General features: G+C 34.1%; 1 protein-coding gene across 1 annotated transcript; it reads left to right on the top strand.

The window, feature by feature from the left end:
* Nucleotides 1–993: 993 nt before the first annotated feature.
* LOC123536892 (neuronal acetylcholine receptor subunit alpha-6-like) lies at nt 994–15,480 on the top strand. The gene is made up of 2 exons (XM_053528681.1): nt 994–2,232; nt 12,892–15,480. The coding sequence occupies exons 1-2, from the start codon at nt 994–996 to the stop codon at nt 13,852–13,854; spliced, it is 2,202 nt and encodes a 733-aa protein (XP_053384656.1). The 3' UTR covers nt 13,855–15,480.
* Nucleotides 15,481–19,925: the final 4,445 nt, after the last annotated feature.

Raw genomic sequence — 19,925 nt, 5'->3', positions numbered from 1 at the left:
GTGAAAGAAAGACACTTGTTTAAGAAAACTATCTTAATCAAAACCAAGATTCCTGTCGCAAAGGAGTATAATTATTTTCATTCATTAGACCCAGGGGTTTATTTACTTCATGACCTGTCTATGTGTGCCATCTTCTTGTCTTTGCAGCGAATCTGTTCAAATTTGTTATAGTCAAAAATCTTTCAATCATGGTTATGTTGAATAGAAGCTAGCATAAAAACGTACCGCTCACTAACTTCTACAAAAGGCTAACCTTGTACGTGAAATTAAAAGCCAATTTAAACAGAGTGGGGTAGTTTTAACAGTCATTTATAAATGTTTACCAGTGGTATATAAAGCATGAATTGTATCGAAACATAAACTCTAGTAATAAGACCTCTTTCGATCAACCACATTTTTGGTAAAAGTTAGAATTTTATTCAAATAAACCAAAGATGAGTGCTTCTGTAACCTCATTTTATTCATTTCACTGTATAAAACGATAATGACATAAATGTCAGATACTATTCAGCTTCTATTGTTCATGTCGTTTAGTTACCCGTAGTTGATGTCAATGAATGTAATTATACCACAGAGCCGTGTGTCAATTAATTTTAACACAATGAAGTGTTTATAAACTATTTCCTGACCTCGTTACACGTGGATGTGTCGTGATCTTTACTAATAATCACGAGTTGTCATAATAGAATTGATTTTAAAATATTGTCAGGAAGATGCGTAATATTTTTGCAAATAAACTGTAGGAGTTAAAAGGATTGGTGGAAATTTAAGGTAATTCATCCCGAAAGTTAAACAATTGATGCAAACAGTTTGATTAAAGACTGACAATGAATCGTCCGTCCATTGTAATCAAAGCAAAACAGAGAAAAAAATCAATGTGGTATAATAAGGTGAGGCAATATAAAGTGTGCGGACTTCCAGAAATATTCATTAAATCTGCCGCAGTATCCCTCACTGTGAATGCAAAATATCTTTAATTGATCATTTATGAAAATGGAATTAAATCATAAAGTAAATGCTTTCTTCACTATACTGTTTATGTTATCATATGTAAAACTGAACAATTGTGCGTCAATAAATGACACAAATATTTTACTTCGAGACCTTTTGAAAGTTTACAATAAAAATGTGAGACCAGTGGAAAATCAGAAAAACGCTGTCCATGTAAATACTAGCCTCTTAATTGTTTCTATACAAGAACTTGATGAGATTCGTGGAATATTTTCAGTCATGGGAATTTTGTCAGTGCAATGGCACGATGCAAACATGGTTTGGAATCCTGAAACATATGGTGGGGTAAAGTATGTGATGACGTCATATAAAGAAGTTTGGGTACCTGAACTGATTCTCATAAACCCTGCGGAAGAAGCGGATACTCTTGGCAAGAAATGGCAACGAGTTTACTTTCATCACACCGGATATGCGTCATGGTGGCCCGGGGACCTGATTAAAAGTACTTGTGCTTTGGATGTATCTCGTTATCCATTTGATACCCAAGAATGCATCATTACATTTGCTGCTTGGGGATATTTTGCTGGGCAGGTGAAAATAAATCCCATAAATGATCGAGTCGATTTAAGCTTTTACACTGAAAGTTCAACGTGGAAACTTGCAAAATCGGAAGTAAACGTGATAGATGAAGGGACGCAAATAAGTTTCCATGTCTATCTCGAGAGAAAAGCCGGTTTTGTGATCGTTAATATAGTTCTTCCCCTAACCTTTCTTAGTTTGCTAAATGCATTCGTGTTTCTGCTTTTACCAGAATCTGGAGAGAGAATTTCTTACTGTATCACCGTTTTGTTATCTATAGCCGTATTTATGACAATTGTGAGTGAGACCCTCCCAAAGAGTTCTGAACCAGTACCATTTATCTCGTACAAACTGATGTTTGACATGGTGATCAGCTCCGTTATTACTCTGGTTACAATATTGAACCTGCGATTATACAATAGAAATGAAACAGAAAATATTCCGCACTGGTTGCAATCTATGTATCTATTCCTAGCGCGTAAGCGATCTATGTCCAAAATTCGCCCTATCAAAGACAATGCTAAAGGAAAGAAAAACGAAGTAAATCAGTCCAAGGCCGGAAATGGAAATACATGTATGAACCGGAAAGGATCAGAACGGAGGGATTCAAGATACCTGACAGACATGCATATCTCTAGAAAACCATCAGTCGCGCTAATTGACTTGGAAGAGGTTCCAAATGAAAGAATTGAAAAACAACTGGTTAGAATGATTTCAGAGGCGGAAGAAAATGGCGATTTTCAGATGTGCGTTAATTGGAAAAATATCAGTAACATGGTAGACGGAATCGCTTTTGTATCGTTCAATTTGCTTTCAGTTTTCAGCTTTGTATTTTTTATGATTATAACATTTAGATAAAGATATAATTAAGAAGACTGAAACACTTTTGATATCTATAAGCGGTTTCATTTGATACACTGAATAGGTTTTTTGAAAAGTGCTGAAAACTACTAAACATGTATATAGAATTCAAGACGGTGATGTTATATTTAAGTCTTAGATGTCTTAGATATTAATATGAGTTGTAAATAAGTCAGTCAGTCTCATTGTGAAATCCTGTGTCTGGTGTTATTCTGAGTAACGGGAATTCTTCATGTCCGAAATAGGATAGAAACAGGAGGATCCTAGTCATCCTCTGATGTTTATGCTCTTTATGAATGATATCCCGGATACATCTTATCTAGATGATATATAATGCAATTTGCTATATGCTGATGACCAAGTCCAAAACATTAGAAACGTATTTATGATTAATAACAAATACAATCAAATCCTAAGCAATGATATTTTAGAAAGATCACCACATAACGTGTGACGGCTACATATACAAAAATAGAGACGGCAAATTCATTTAAGTACTTGGGAATTACTGTCTCTAAAAATGGTAACTGGTCTAGGCCCCCCCACCCCCCACCCCCAAGTATTGATCTGACAGCATGCATCATTTGAATTGTCTAATTTCAGAAAGTATCTAGAAATATATATTTGTCACAGAAATTTAAGCTATTTGATACTCTAGATGCATCTACTTTAAATTTTGGAGCAAAATAATGGATTTTCATATTGCAAAAGATATAGAATAAATACATTCAAAATCACTAGAGGTATATTTGGCATTAACAAGTTAAAAAATGCGTTTGCACCATGCATGCATGTGAAACAGGGAACTTTTCATTTAAAATACAAAGGAGGATGATAATGTTAAGATACTGGATGAAAATAGATGACAACCCCCAGGTCGCCTAGCTCGACAACAATGGAAAAGTTACAGGTTGGGTGAACAAAACAGGTGTATTTTAAAGTCAGACAGGATGCTGATTTTTCAATAACTTGGCTTAAACAGTTCTAAGATTTCCAGGGAATCCCTCAAGAGTGGTTTAATCAAGATATATTAGATATTCCGTAGATTAAGCAAAGACATTTTGATAATAAAACAAAACTGGTGGAAAATTATGCCGAAAATATTTAAACCATTATGATAACTTTTATTTCTTTAACTTCCAGTAAAACCGTCAATGATCTAGTATAATTCATTTAATGTATAATCGAAGTGAGAAATGAGTCGTTTTAAGTATCTCGTTTAAATAAGAAATGCGTTTAACAGTCAAGAGTCAGTCCTGTAAATGTTTATAATTGTACCAATTCAAATACTTAAAACTTTTTAATTAGAATATTGTCTTTTATTAATTTCCAACGCAGCTCTTCTGACAATATCCATGTACATTCTTTGCTAAATATTATGTTTGTATATGTTATAGATAGTGTATTTTCATGTTGTATGTAGTAAACTTTTGAATTTTATTTTTTTAAAACAATAAAACAATAAAGAAGATATTTTATACAATGCATAGAGTACGTTTATAGGTCCATATCATTATGTGTGTTACACGTGTACTGAATTGCAATATTATACAATTATTGCATTTTAGTGTGGTCGATATAAGGATTTATCGACCTGTAAAAAGTGATATCGATAGAGGGCGTTGCCCGATGTTAACATCACCTTCTTCTAGGCCAATAAATACTCAGATGGCTAGACCTAAAAGGAAACAATTGTTTTGTCATTAAATCCAACATTTCGAAGGTTAACTGGATACAGAGCAATCAAATGCAATGGGCATTGTGTTTTGACAGGAAAATGCCACGACTGACAGTGAAGAATAACAGGAAAAACATGTTTGATAGAATAAAATCATAGAGTCCAAAAACTGGACACTCCAGTCTTAAAACCGAACAAAAAGTTCCGTTCAAGTACGCATGTCCACTTTGATAGTGTTTACCAAATTTCATTTTAATTGGATGGAAACTGTAGGAGGAGTCGAGTACAAAGGTACATATATTCTTGTGATACTGTTAAGTCCAAAAAGGGCATAACTTAAAAATATAATATATAATATAATAAATATAAAAATACAGTAAACAAGACTAGACGGTCCCAAAATATGCGCATGTCCACTTTCAGTGGATTAAGTATATCAAGTTGCATTCAAAATAGGATGGAAACTGTAGAACAGCTCAAACACTACATGCCTCTCGGGTTTTCGACACAAGGGCCAAATAAAAGAGTATACTAGAGAACACAATTCAGTCAAGAGTGCGCCAAGATCAGATGCAGAAAAAAGAAAATGACATGGTTGTAAAAATCAAATATTTGAAGATTAATGCAACATCTAGTATTACATTCCAGTTTTTTTGTGTATATCATTACTATATGTATTTCATGCATTTTAGTGCTCATATACAATAAGTTTCATATAGGTTTAAGAGTTAAAATTACCTGCAATTGGGACACTTATCATACATCTATTTAATTTAACATTTCTTATTTTTGATTTGTAAACTTTCGGCCAGAGGAATATGATGAATTTTGCAATATTTCCATCTACAAATAGATGACTGTCAACTTGTAAATTGACCAAGCCAGGTCGATTATTGAATACTTCTAATGGTCCGCAATTACATAATTGTTTAAACACACACATAACACTTAAAATGTCTATACATCCGATCAGAGTCAATTGTAAAATTCATTTAATCTATTCCAATTGTTTGAACCTCTCTGTGACAAGATCAGAATGGAGGACACTTTTATATTTCTTTTAGTGTTAATGCTCTTATTGTTTATTTATTGTAAAAATGCATTTTTTTTTCTACACAGCTCTTCATGATATTTATCTCTCCCGTGACAAACCTCACGGAACTTGTTTGGATGGGTTATAATATTTCGGGGTAACAAATGTCATTTGCATTATTAGCGGTTAAAACTTTCATTTAATTACCTAACTATCGGGTCATTGATTTGCGAAATGACAAGAGCGCAGAACAATTATGGTCGTCCTATATGTCTGATACGCGGGGGTCATTGCGCAACATCATTTATCAGGATAACATAAAGCCTGGATCCCGCATACGGAAAGCAAAAATTGTCCTGTGTATAAATGTCATTATGTGTGTTAGTTTTGTACATTTATAACAAAACGGCAACATCACTGTCCTACTAAAGGCAAACAAGAGGCCTAAATGGGTCCATGTCACTCATCTGAGATGAACTGCGACCTATACACTTTGTTTCAGCTTGTTAGCAACTTTGGTAAACACCCTTTAAGCAATTGATTGCAAGTTATTATGGTGTAATATGGCTAAATGGATTGTTCAAATAAGGCCTTAAAATATTAATGCTTTTAAAAGTGTCTATCGCTAAAACGTTATGTAACATGATACCGAAAGACACTGAATGGTAAGGTTGCTGTAGACTAATGTTGATGAATATCCAACAAGAAGTTCATGAAAACAAGTTGTCTAAAGATTTTTTTTGATTTTTTTACCTCTATCAGCCCTTTAATGTGGCCAAAGACCCCCGTTTAAAAACAAATGGGAAAAGATCTAACAATAATGCCACAGACAGCGTTTGAAGAAGATCCATCAAGACGTTCACGAAAAGGAGTCATTTAAACGTATTTATATTTAAAACCTTTATGGCTCCTACAAGGGACTGAGTGTCCCTATTTGAACAAAATTGGGAGAAGACGTTATAATGATACTACAATCAAACTTCGATGAAGATCCATAAAGCAGTTTGTGAGAAGATGTAGTTCGCAGTTTGAAATTCCAGCTCTAGTGGCTACTAAAAGGACCCAGATTACAATAGATAACTGTTTTTACAGTTTCACAATGTTAACCCCTTGCTTTGACTTAGCAATTTGTTAAGTTACTGCATTTAACTAAATTTTTAGAATGAATAGGTGTGGCGCTAATGAATGCGGTGCGAAGAAACTATTCGTGGAGAAAGTAATTCTTGAAAAAGGTATTTTCTAAGTTTAGGAACAGGAGAGGTCCTAGCAATATTTTATCATTATCTACAAACCTACGGAAGGAATATTTTCAAAATCGATACATTAGTTTTATAAGCTTTAGATTTATATGTTAATAATAAAATATCAAAAATTTAAAAATAAAACAGTGTCACCATATTCTTTCGTTTATTCAACGGTCTCAAAACGATTTTAAAAGTAGACAAATACATGATTATGTAAAATTTGCCAACTTGGTTTCTTTCAGTTGCTAGTGGTGCCCTGTGCTTCCGGGAAATCTGCCCTTTTATGTTCTTTATCTTGGAAAAAAAATTAATTTTCTTTTAAATTTGACTATACGTTAATGAAAATTCCTTGCTCGTTTAATAAAAGTAAACAATTTATGGATATATTTGTTATTTCTTAGAAATGATTGGAAAATTATTAGAATTATTTCAATGCGTATCTCGATTTTGGTATATTTCCATAAGTTAACAATGTCTTAGATATTGTTCAAACACGCGAGAAATTACATACATTTACTTTCAGAAATATAAAAGATATCGCCAGGATATGGGGTGTTCCATCAGAATATTTGTTAAATGTCAGCGGGATCCTGCCTTTCGCCCGTCGCATATTTTCCTTGGTCACTGATGGAATGACCAATCACAACAACTTTAAAGTACTTTCTTAAAAGATGATGTTAACACATGTATTCATATGATGACGTACGTAAGTAATTTCAGACTTGTTAACTGATAAGCCATTTTTGACAAAAAGTTCCATATAATTGATTCTAGTTGTATGACTTTTGTAAAATAAATTAAAGCCATATAGGTCTCAAATACTCATTCCGTTGTTATTTGGAAAATGATAGATCCCAAACAGTGATTTGTAGTTAAATTAAATCATAGTGTAGTGTTCAGATGCGACAAAAATAAATCATGAGGGCACAGCGGAATGAGAAAATAATATGTATCTGCACGAAAAACATTTATTATTGCTATTTTTATAATTTAACTTCTGGCTGTTCCATAAAATTCATGACGTCAAACTTTGTTTTGACCATAGTATTTTGATTAGACCTGGGTAATGTTTTTTTTCTGCTCCCCTAAAAAAACAAACTAAAACATCTCGCAGTCAGTGCAATGTGTTCCGGTCCGTCTCGACGGGGCGGTATTATGATAGGATTTTGTTTGAAAACAACGAAAAGTACCGAAGCCTCCGAGTACCATGTTGTTGTTTCTTTAACTGGTTGTTGCCTGTGCAACTAGCAACTGGCAAGCTAAGAATCAGCTTACCTATCGCAATTAGTCCAAAAAAAACTCTTCCTAAATGAAAGGTGTTTGCCATTGATAGTATGCCTCGATTTTTCTACTACACTGTGTGTTTCGGCGTGGATTACAGTCACAAGTCATTGAAAGTTAAATTAAAATCTTAATCAGACTTGATCTGTGAAAAGTGTGTTAAATAAAAAATATCTTGAAAACAAGAATCCTGTCACAATGAGTATAATTGGTTTCATTAAATTTGCCCAGGGATTTATTTACTTTGACTATCTATATATTATGCCATTTTCTTGTCTTTGATCTTTGAAGTGAATGCGGATACTTTTCAATATCGTTATAGTCAATGTAGTCAAAGATCCCTTAATCACGGTTATACTGAACCGTAGCTAGCATTATAAACGGACCACTTACTTACTTTCATAAAAAAACACCAAACCATGTATGTGAAATTAAGCCACATTCAACAAAAAGGGTAGTTTTAACAGTCGTTTATAAATGAATGTTCATAAGTGGTATAAGGCATTTTATCGAAGTATAAATTATAGTCTTATAACCGCTTTTGATCAACCACATTTATTGTAACAAATAAAGTTAGAATTACATTTGTATATTCAAATAAACCAAAGGTCCACTTTATATTCTTTTCACTGTATAAAAAAATCTGTAAAGAGATACGTTAAAAATATAAAATGCAACCAAGCAAAATAATACATGGTTTGATTGAGTCTGCTCATGACAGGTAATTGGAAGTGCAACATCCCTCATGCCCCCTAGCATCGGTTTAAGCGGAACTCTATAAGTACAGAGGTATTGGATGGACTTCATGATCCCAAAGGACCAGAATATATAAACTGAATCCAAGTACTGGGAGACTTTTTACAGCCGCCATATATAGCTTTTAAACGAGAATGATATAAATGTCAGGGACTGCTTCTAATTTTCATGTGGTTTAGTTACCTTTAGTATGACTGATGTTAATGAATAAGAAAATACACGATGTTATATACTGCAGAACCGTGTTTAAATTAATTTTAAAACGATGAAGTGGTTACGCTATTTACTGACCTCGCTACAAGAACGTTTCTAATAGACACCATGCATTTATCATATTGGAATTGATTTTAAAATATTGTCAGGAAGATGCGTATCATTTATGCAAATAAACTTTGTCAGTAGATAAAGGAAAAAAAGCCAGTTTGAGACAACATTTACATGTAATGATCAGGATGTGGTGCCATATGTATTGTAAATAAGGGAAAGAAGAACGTTTTTGTTTTTAGTTTTCAAAAAAAAAAAAAAAAAAAAAGATCAAGGAAAATGTGGAAAGGTTATATCTTCTGGTCCTTTTGGGATCATGGAGTCCATTCAATAAAAGGGTAATAGAGTTCCGCTTATGCCGGTGCTAGCGGGCGTGAGAGGTGTTGCACGTTTCATCACCTCTCATGAACAGACTCTGCTATTATTCTTCTTGGTTGCATTCTTTGCTTCCAAAGGATCTTTTTTTACAGATTGTATTAGCTGTCCGGTCCCCCCACTGGCCCCACAACATTGAGATTGCTCCTACGCCGATGGCAGACATGTACAATGCATAAGTTCCATAAGTTAAGTGTGATTTCTATAAAATTGTGCCATTTCATTCCACTTAGAATTTTCGTAAGAGCTAATCTTTGCTCCCTCTCAAAGCTGGATAATGTTTTGATTATTTTGCACTTTGCCAATTTGTGGGGATTCAGGGAAAGGGGGCCACACATCTGGCAAATTTTGTCGTGCTGTGTGAAATTATTTTTGTTTTGTTTTGAAATTCGACTGGCCATAAAATTTCAAAATTGTAATTTGATCTTGCAAGAATCGGGCTCGGTTATTTGTTATAAAATGCACATGAAATGTATGGCCAGCAACAAGAAGGTGGTAGAACTTGGTTTTCTTCCAACATTTACACAAAAAGCAGTAAAGAGGGCATGTTGAAAATACTAAAGTTGTATAACTTATAAATAAAAAGTTATTGCAACGAAAACAGTCTATTTAGAAGTTTTATTCAGTATTTTTGGTAATCTAAATACATGATTTGGCGTTTAAGAATGATGTGCGAAGAAACTGGTCTTGAAGAAACTAATTCTTGAAAAAGGTCTTTGCTAACCTTAGGAACAGGAGAGGTCCTAGTAATATTTTACCAATATCTTGAAACCTACAGATGGAATATTTTTAAAATTCGACATGCAATAATTTTATAAGCTTAAGATTTGTATGTTATTAATGAAATATCAAAAATTTAAAAACAAAACAATGTCACCATATTCTTTCGTTTATTCAACGGTCTCAAAACAATTTTAAAAGTAGAAAAATACATGAATATGTAAAATTTGCAAAAGTGGTTTCTTTCAATTGCTAGTGGTGATCTGTGCTTCCGGGAAATCTGCCCATACCTTTTATCTTCTCTAGCATGGAAACAAATTAAACTTTCTGTGAAATTTGAGTATACGTTAATGAAAGTTCCCGGCGCGTTTAATAAAAGTAAACAATTTATGAATATATTTGTTATTTATTTAGAAATGATTGGAAAATGATAATTATTTCAATGCGTATCTCGATTTTGGTATACATGTACATGTATTTCGATAAGTTAATAATGTCTTCAATATTGTTCTAACACGCGAGAAAGTACATACATTTACTTTCAGAAATATAAAAGATATCGCCAGAACATCGGGTATTCCATCAGAATATTTGTTAAGTGTAGTTAGTGGGATCCTACCTTTCGCCCATCGTCTTCTGCATATTTTCCCAGGTCACCGATGGAATGACAAATCATAACAAGTTTAAAGTATTTTCTTAAAAGATGAAAATAACACATGTGTTTATATGATGTCATTCGTAATGAACTCCAGACTTGTTAATTGATCAGCCTTATTTGACAAAAAGGTGCATAGAATTGCTTCTAGTTGTATGACTTTTGTAAAAAAAATCAAAGCAAGTCAATAAATCAAAGCCATTAATGGTACTTTACGTGTGCTAAAAATTGACCCTGTCAGAGTACGCCTACTGTTTATTCAATATTTCAAGGCCGATTTGTCATTTGAGTTTGAAATTACCTATAACGCCCACAGGTCTCACAGACTCATTCCTTTGTTATTTAGAAAATGATAGATCCCAAACAGTGATTTGTAGTTGAATGACAGCGGAATGAGAAAATAACATTTATTATTGCCATTTCCATAACTGAACTCCTTGATGTTCCATAAAATTCAAGACGACTAACTTTGTTTTGACCGTTACATTTTGATAAGGCCTACGTAATGTCTTTGTGCTTCCACTCTAAAAACTAAAACATCTCGCAATCAGTGCAATGTGTTCCGGCCCGTCTCGACGGTATAATGATTTTGTACTGTTTCATTTTGTTTGAAAACAACGAAAAGTACCGAAGCCTTCGAATACCATGTTGTTGTTTTTTAACCTTGTTGCCTGTACAACAAGCAATTGGCAAGCTAAGAATCAGCTTACCTATCGCAATTAGTCCAAAGAGACCTCTTCTTAAATGAAAGGTGTTTGCAATTGATAGTATGCCTCGGTATATGCTCTACACCTTGTGTTTCGACACAAGTCATTGAAAATTAAATTCAAATCGTAATCAGGCTTGATCTGTCAAACGTGAAAGAAATTCGATTGTTAAAGAAAAAATATCTTAATCAAAAACAAGATTCATGTCACAATGAGTATAATTGTTTTCATTAATTTTACCGGGGGTTTATTTACGTTGACTGTATATGCCATTTTCTTGTCTTTGAAGTGAATGCGGATTCTTTTGAAAATCGTTATAGTCAAATATCCCTTAATAAATCACGATTATGCCGAACAGAAGCTAGCATTATAAACGGACTACTTACTTACGTTCACAAAAAAACTAACCTTGTATGTTAAATTAAGCCACATCCAACAGAAAGGGTAGTTTTAATAGTTGTTTATAAATGTCCATCAGTAGTATAAGGCATTTTATCGCAGTTTAAGTTATAGTCATATGACCGCTTTCGATCAACCAAATTTATGTAACAAATAAAGTAAGAATCATACTCAAATAAACCATTCTTTTCATTGTATAATAAAATCTGTAAAGAGATCCTTTGGAAGTATAAAATGCAACCAAGCAAAATAATACTCATGTTCATGACAGGTAATGGAATGTGCAACAATCACTTACGTCCCCTAGCATCAGTTTAAGCGGAACTCTATTAGTATACAGGTATTGGATGGACTCCATGATCCCAAATGACCAGAATATATAAACTGAATCCAAGTACCGGGAGACGTTTTACATCCGCCATATATAGCTTTTAAACGAGAATGATATAAATGTCAGAGACTGCTTCTAATTTTCATGTGGTTTAGTTACCTTTAGTATGACTGATATGTTAATGAATAAAGAAACACACAATGTTATATACTGCAGAACCGTGTTTAAATTAATTTTAAAACGATGAGTGGTTATACACTATTTACTGACCTCGCTATAAGAAAATTTCTAATAGACACCATTTATCATATTAGAATTGATTTTAAATTATTGTCAGGAAGATGCGTATCATTTATGCAAATAAACGTTACGAGTAAAAAGGATCGGCGCGAATAAAAGGTAAGATCATCCTGAAAATTAAACAATGGATGCAAGCAATTTGATCAAAGCTGACGAGGAATCGCATGATCAGTGTAATTAAAATAAAACAGAAAAAATCAATGTGGTATAACTGGGTAAAGCAATATAAAGCGTGCAGACTTTGAGAAATATTCATTTAAATCTGCCGCAGTATCATTCACTGTGAATGAAACATATCTTTAAATGCTCATTTATGAGAATGGAATTAAATCTTAAAGTAAATGCTTTCTTTACCACACTGATTATGTTTTCATATTTTGAACAGAACAATTGTGCGTCAATAAATGACACAAACATTTTACTTCGTGACCTTTTGGAAGTTTACAATAAAAATGTGAGACCAGTGGAAAATCAGCAAAACGCTGTCCATGTAAATACTACCCTCTTAATTGTTTCTATACAAGAACTTGATGAGATTCGTGGAATATTTTCAGTCATGGGAGTTTTTACGATGGTATGGCACGATGCAAACATGGTTTGGAATCCTGAAACATATGGTGGGGTAGAGACTGTGATGACGTCATATAAAGACGTTTGGGTACCTGAACTTATTCTTATCAACCCTGCGGAAGAAGCGGATACCCTTGGCAAGAAATGGCAAAGAATTTCCTTTCATCACACCGGATATGCGTCATAGTGGCCCGGTGACCTGATTAAAAGTACTTGTGCTTTGGATGTATCTCGATACCCCTTTGATACCCAAGAATGCATCATATCGTTTTCTGCTTGGGGATACTTTGCTGAGCAGGTGAAAATAAATCCCGCAAATGATCGAGTCGATTTAAGCTATTACACTGAAAGTTCAACGTGGAAAATTGCAAAATCGGAAGCAAACGTCTTACCCGGAGGGATGCAAATAAATTTCCATGTCTATCTGGAGAGAAAAGCCGGATTTGTGATCGTTAATATAGTTCTTCCCCTAACTTTTCTTAGTTTGCTAAACGTATTCGTGTTTCTACTTTTACCAGAATCTGGAGAGAGAATTTCTTACTGTATCACCGTTTTGTTATCTATAGCCGTATTTATGACAATTGTGAGTGAGACCCTCCCAAAGAGCTCTGAACCGGTACCAGTTATCTCGTACAAACTGATGTTTGACATGGTGATCAGCTCCGTTATTACTCTGGTTACAATATTGAACCTGCGATTATACAATAGAAATGAAACAGAAAATATTCCGCACTGGTTGCAATCTAAGTATCTATTCCTAGCGCGTAAGCGATCCGTGTCCAAAATTCGCCCTATCAAAGACAATGCTAAAGGAAAGAAAAACGAAGTAAATCAGTCCAAGGCCGGAATTGGAAATGCATGTATGAACCGGAAAGGATCAGAACGGGACCGGAGGGATTCAAGATACATGTTAGATATGCATATCTCCAGAAAACCATCAGTCGCGCTAATTGACTTGGAGGAGGTTCCAAATGAACGAATTGAAAAACGGCTGGTAAGAATGATTTCAGAGGCGGAAGAAAATGGCGATTTCCAGACGTGCGTTAATTGGAAAAATATCAGTAACATGGTAGACGGAATCGCTTTTGTATTGTTCATTTTGCTTTCAGTTTTCAGCGTTGTATTTTTTATGATTATAACATTTAAATAATGATATAATTAAGAAGACTGAAGCACTTTCGATATCTATAAGTGGTTTCATTTGATACACTGTTTAGGTCATGTAAGTGGTACGAGTTGCATTTGTTTATTATTTGCAACATTTCTTTATTGAATGTACCCAATGTTGTGAGCATTATAAGAAAACTTTAACAAGTTTTTTTTAAAAAGTGTTGTAAACTACTAAACATGTACAGTCAAACTTGTGCTAGCGACCACCCGTGCATATAGAATTCAGGAAGGTGTTGTATTATACGTTGTAAATAAGTCAGTCAGTCTCATTGTGAAATCCTGCGTCTGATGTGATTCCGAGTAACGGGAATTCTTCATGTCCGAAATAGGATAGAAGCAGGAGGATCCTGGTCATCCTCTGCTGTTTATGCTCTTTAAGAATGATATCCATCTTATATAGATGATATGTTTATTTATAATGCAATTTGCTAGATGCTGATGAGCAAGTCCATTTAGCAAACATATCAGAAACGAATTTGGGATCAATAATAAATACAACAAAATCCTAAGCAATGATATTTTAGAAAGATCACCACATAACGTGCAACGGCTACATATACAATACAAAAATAGAGATGGTAAATTCATTTAAGTACAAGGGAATCACCGTCTGTAAAAATGGTTACTGGTCTAGAACCCCAAAACATTGATTAGTATGCATCATTTGTATTGTCTTATTTCAGAAAGTATCGAGAAAGCTATACTAGTATTGTGTCACAGAAATTTTAGCTATTTGATACTCTAGATGCATCTATTTTAGATTTCGGAGCAAAAATATTGGATTTTCATATTGCGAAAGATGTTGAATTAAAACATTTGCAATTCATTAGAAGTATATTTGGCGTTTAGATGTCCAGAATGCATCGGCGCAATACATGCACGTGAAAAAGAGAGATTTCCATTTAAAATACAAAAGAGGATGATAATGTTAAGAATAAGATAGTGGATGAAAATAACTGGCATCTCCCAGGTCGCCAAGCACGCCTAAAATGAAAATGTTACAGGTGCGCTTTTATTGATAAGATAACAAAACAGATGCAACTTAGACCGGGCGCTAATTATAAACTGAAATTCTAATAACAATAACTTGACATATCAACCTAAAACTGTTCTTAGATTCCCATGGATTCTCTCAAAAGTGGATTAATCTAGATTTCCTAGATATTCCATAGGAAATTACCAAGGCCTTTTGGTATTCTGATGCAAAATTGTTTTAACTCTAGTTTTCTTCTCTACTTCCAGTAAAAACTTAGAAATGATCTAGCGAAAATCATTCATTTTGTAATGGAAGTGAAGAATGCATAACATGTTTAATGTCGTTTTTTGTGTTCTGTCATGTAAAGTTTTATAATTGTACAAATTTTGCGAATACTTACAACATTGTATTTTATTGACTTTCAACATAATTTTAACCAGTATATAATTGTCTCCTCTGAAAATATTCATGTACCTCTTTACTCTATATGGATGTTTGCATTTGTTATGTACATTGTATTTACATGTTGTCTGCAGTAAAATTTTGAATTTGATTTGGAAACAGTAAAGAATATTGTACAATTGTATTTTATATACATGTATTTATACAATGCATATAGTACGTTTATAGGTCCGTTTCATTATGTATGTTACACATGTACTGAAATTCAATATTATACCATATATAATTGCATTTTAGTGAGGTCGATATGAGGATTCATCGACTTGGAAAATGTGATATCGGAAGAGGGCGTTGCGCGAGGTTAATGTCACCTTTTTCCGGGCCGATAAATACTCACATGACCAAACCTAAAATGCAACAATTGTTTTGTCATTAAATCCAATATCTCGAAGGTTAACTGGATACAGATGCGACGGTCACTGTGTTTTGACTGCAAAATGCCAACACTGACAGTGAAGAAAAACAGGAGAAACACAAGAATGACTTCAACATTATATGACACATGCCTCTGAAAAAGTAGAATAAAACCAGAGAGTCTAAAATCTATACTTCCCAATCTTAAACCCGGACATAAAAGTTCGGTTCAAGTACGCATGTCCACTTTCATGGTGTAAACCAAATTTCATTTTAATTGCATGGAAACTGTAGGAGGAGTGGAGTACAAAGGTACAGATATTCTTGCGATATTGTTTAGTAAAAAAACGGGAATAACTGAAAAATATAGTAATAGGTCAAGACAGACCCAAAATATGCGCATGTCCACTTTCAGTAAATTAATTATATCAAGTTGCATTCAAAATAGAATGGAAACTGTAGAACAGCTCAAACACTACATGCCTCTCGGGTTTTAGACACAAGGGCCGGTCGATTATTGAATACTTCTAATGGTCCGCAATTACATTATTGTTTAAACACACACACAGCACTTAAAATGTCTATACATCCGATCACAGTCAATTTAATCTATTCCAATTGTTTGAACATCTCTGTGACAAGATCAGAATTGAGGACAGTTTTATTTTTCTTTCGGTGTAAATGCTCTTATTGTTTATTTATTGTCAAAATGCATTTTTTTTTTCTGCGCAGCTGTTCATAATATTTATCTCTCCCGTGACAAACCTCACGGAACTTGTTTGGATGGGTTATAATATTTCGGGGTAACAAATGTCATCTGCATTATTAGCGGTTAAAACTTTCATTTAATTACCTAACTATCGGGTCATTGATTTGCGAAACGACAAGAGCGCAGAACAATTATGGTCGGCCTATATGTCTGATACACGGGGGCCATTGCGCAACATTATTTATCAGGATAACATAAAACCTGGATCCAGCATACGGAAAGCAAAAATTGTCCTGTTTATAAATATCATTATGTGTGCACATTTTTGTACATTTATAACAGAACGGCAACATCACTGTCCTACTAAAGGTAAACAAGAGGCCTAAATGGGCCCATGTCACTCTCCTGAGATGGAACGCGAACTTTACACTTTGCTCCGGAGCAATTTGGAAAACAACCCTATAAGCAATTATGGTAAAATATAGTAATATTATATTTGATGGCTAAATGGATTGTTCAAATAAGGCCTTTATACTTTTAAAAGTGTCTTTCGGTAAAACGTTATGTAGCATGATACCGAAAGACAGTGAATGATGAGGATTCTGCAGACTAATGTTGATGAATATCTAACAAGAAGTTTATGAAAAGAAGTTGTCTAAAGTTTTTATTCTATTTTCAGCTCTATCGGCCCTTTAATATGGCCAAAGACCCCCGTTTAAAACAAATGGGAAAAGATCTAATAATAATGCCACAGACAATGTTTGATGAAGATTTATCAAAAGGAGTCGTTTAAACGTATTTGTATTTAAAACCTTTATGGCTCCTACAAGGGACTGAGTGTCCCTATTTAAACAAAATTGGGAGAAGACGTTATAATGATACTATTATCAAACTTCGATGAAGATCCATAAAACAGTTCGTGAGAAGATGTAGTTCGCAGTTTGAAATTCCAGCTCTAGCGGCCACTAAAAGGACCCGAATTACACAGATAACATGACTCTTTTTACAGTTTCACAATGTTATACCCCTTGCTTCGACTTAGCAATGTTTGGTTAAGTTACTGCAGTAGACCCGATTATTAGAATGAATAGAAACGTCACAGACATAGGCGTAGGAGCAGGGGGGTCTGCCCCCGACCCCAAATTTTGAGAGTGGGGGCCAGATATCCTTTACCCCCACCCCTAACTTTTGAGCCAAAACTGATTTTTTTTCAGAAATAAAATTAGATAAATGAAAAAAAGACAATCTAGGACAGCATTTAGATGTAATGATCAGGATTTGGTGAATAAGAGGAAGAAGATTTCTTTTATTGTAAAAAAAAAATCAGAGAAAATATGGAAAGGTTTAGCTTGCTTTCTATAAAGTTATGCCCCTTCATTCCACTTAGAAGTTTCGTTAGCGCGAATCGTTGCTTCCTCTCACAGCTATTGTTATTCAGTAGATATTATTTTGATTATTTTGCACTTTGCCAATTTGTGGGGATTCCAATAAGTTAACAATATGTTAGATATTGGCCAAACACGCGAGAAATTACATACATTTACTTTCAGAAATATATAAGATATCGCTAGAATATCGGGTGTTCCGTCAGAATATTTGTTAAGCGTAGTTAGCGGTATCCTGCCTTTCGTCCATCGTCTTCTGCATATTTTCCCTGGTCACCGATAGAATGGTCAATCATAACAAGTTTAAAGTATTTTCTTAAAAGATGGTACTAACTATGTATTTATATGATGACGCAGGTAAGTAATTTCAGACTTGTTAACTGATAAGCTATTTTTGGCAAAAATGTCCATAGAATTGCCTCTAGTTGTATGACTTTTGTAAACCAAAGCGTGTCAAAAAATCAATCATTAATGATACTTTACGTGTGCTAAAAATTGACCCTGTCAGAGCACGATTACTGTTTATTCAATATTTCAACGGTGGATTTGTCATACCTAACGCCTACAGGTCTCAAAGACTCATTCCTTTGTTAATTAGAAAATGATAAATCCCATACAGTGATTTGTAGTTGAATTAAATCATAGTTTGGTGTTCAAATGCGACAAAATTAAATCATGAGGGCGTAGCGGAATGAAATAATAATACGTATCTGCACGGGCAACATTCATCATTGCCATTTCCATAATTGAACCCCTGGCTGTTCCGTAAAATTCATGATGTCAAACTTTGTTCTGACCGTTATATTTTGATCAGCTGCATAATTATTTTGTGTCTCCCTCTGAAAACTTAAACATCTCACAATCACTGATCAGTGCAATGCGTCCGGCCCGTCTCGGTATTATAATATGGTTTTGTTTGAAAACAACGAAAAGTGCCGAAGCCTTCGAGTACCATGTTGTTGTTTTTTAACCTTGTTGCCTGTGCAACAAGCAATTTGCAAGCTAAGAATCAGCTTACCTAGTGCAATTAGTCCAAACAGACTCTTCCTTAAAGAAAGGTGTTTGCCATTGATGATATGCCTCGGTTTATGTACTACACTGTGTGTTTCGGCATGGATTACAGTCACAAGTCGTTGAAAGTTAAATTAAAGTCTTAATCAGACTTTATCTGTGAATGAAAATATCTTGAAAGCAAGATTCCTGTCACAATGAATATAACTGTTTTCATTCATTTTGTCCAGGGGTTTATTTTCTTTGAGTGTCTATATGTACCATTTTCTTGTTTTTCAAGTGAATGCGGATACTTTTCAAAATCGTTAGAGTCAAAGATCTCTTAATCACGGTTATGCTGAACAGTAGCTAGCATTATAAACGAACCACTTACTTACTTTCACAAAAAAGTAACATTGTATGTGAAATTAAGCCACAGTCAACAGAAAGGGTAGTTTTAACAGTCTTCAGTGGTATAAGGCATTATATCGAAGTATGAATTATAATCATATGACCGCTTTCGGTCAACCAAATTTATTGTAACAAATAAAGTTAGAATTGTATTTAAATAAACCAAAAGTTTTCCTTATTCTTTTCACTGTATAACAAAATCTGTAAGGATATCCTTCAGAAATACAAAATGCAACAAAGCAAAATAATACACGGTTTGATTGAGTCTGTTCATGAGAGGTAATGGAAAGTGCAACATCTCTCACACCCCTGGCATTGGATTAAGCGGAACTCTATTAGTACACAGGTATTGAATGGACTCCATGATCCCAAAGGACAAGAAAATATACACTGAATCCAAGTACCGGGAGAATTTTTACAGCCACGATACAGCTTTTAAACGAGAATGATATAAATGTCAGAGACAACTTCTACTTTTCATGTGGTTTAGTTACCTTTAGTATGACTGGTGTTAGCGAATAATAGAATACACAATGTTATATACTGCAGAATCGTGTTTAAATTGATTTTAATATGATGAAGTGGTTATACGCTATTTCCTGACCTCGCTACAAGTGAACGTTACTAAAAAGCACTAGTTGTCATATTAGAATTGATTTTGAAATATTGCCAGGAAGATGCGTATCATTTATGCAAATAACCTTAACGGGTAAAAAGGATCGTCGCAAATTAAAGGTAAGATCATCCCGAAAGTTAAACAATTG

The sequence above is a fragment of the Mercenaria mercenaria genome, chromosome 17 (assembly GCF_021730395.1).
Source record: "Mercenaria mercenaria strain notata chromosome 17, MADL_Memer_1, whole genome shotgun sequence".
NCBI classification, from domain to species: Eukaryota; Metazoa; Mollusca; class Bivalvia; order Venerida; family Veneridae; genus Mercenaria; species Mercenaria mercenaria.
The sequence above is the reverse complement of the archived record's forward strand: the minus strand, read 5'-3'. Positions and strand labels throughout refer to the sequence as shown.

Bases quoted from the DNA above. Each gene is read 5' to 3' on its own strand.
- LOC123536892 (XM_053528681.1), top strand. From the start codon at position 994: ATGGAATTAAATCATAAAGTAAATGCTTTCTTCACTATACTGTTTATG. The intron at 2,233-12,891 runs GTTAGAATGATT...TATGCGTCATAG, and splicing joins AAAGAATTGAAAAACAACTG to TGGCCCGGTGACCTGATTAA.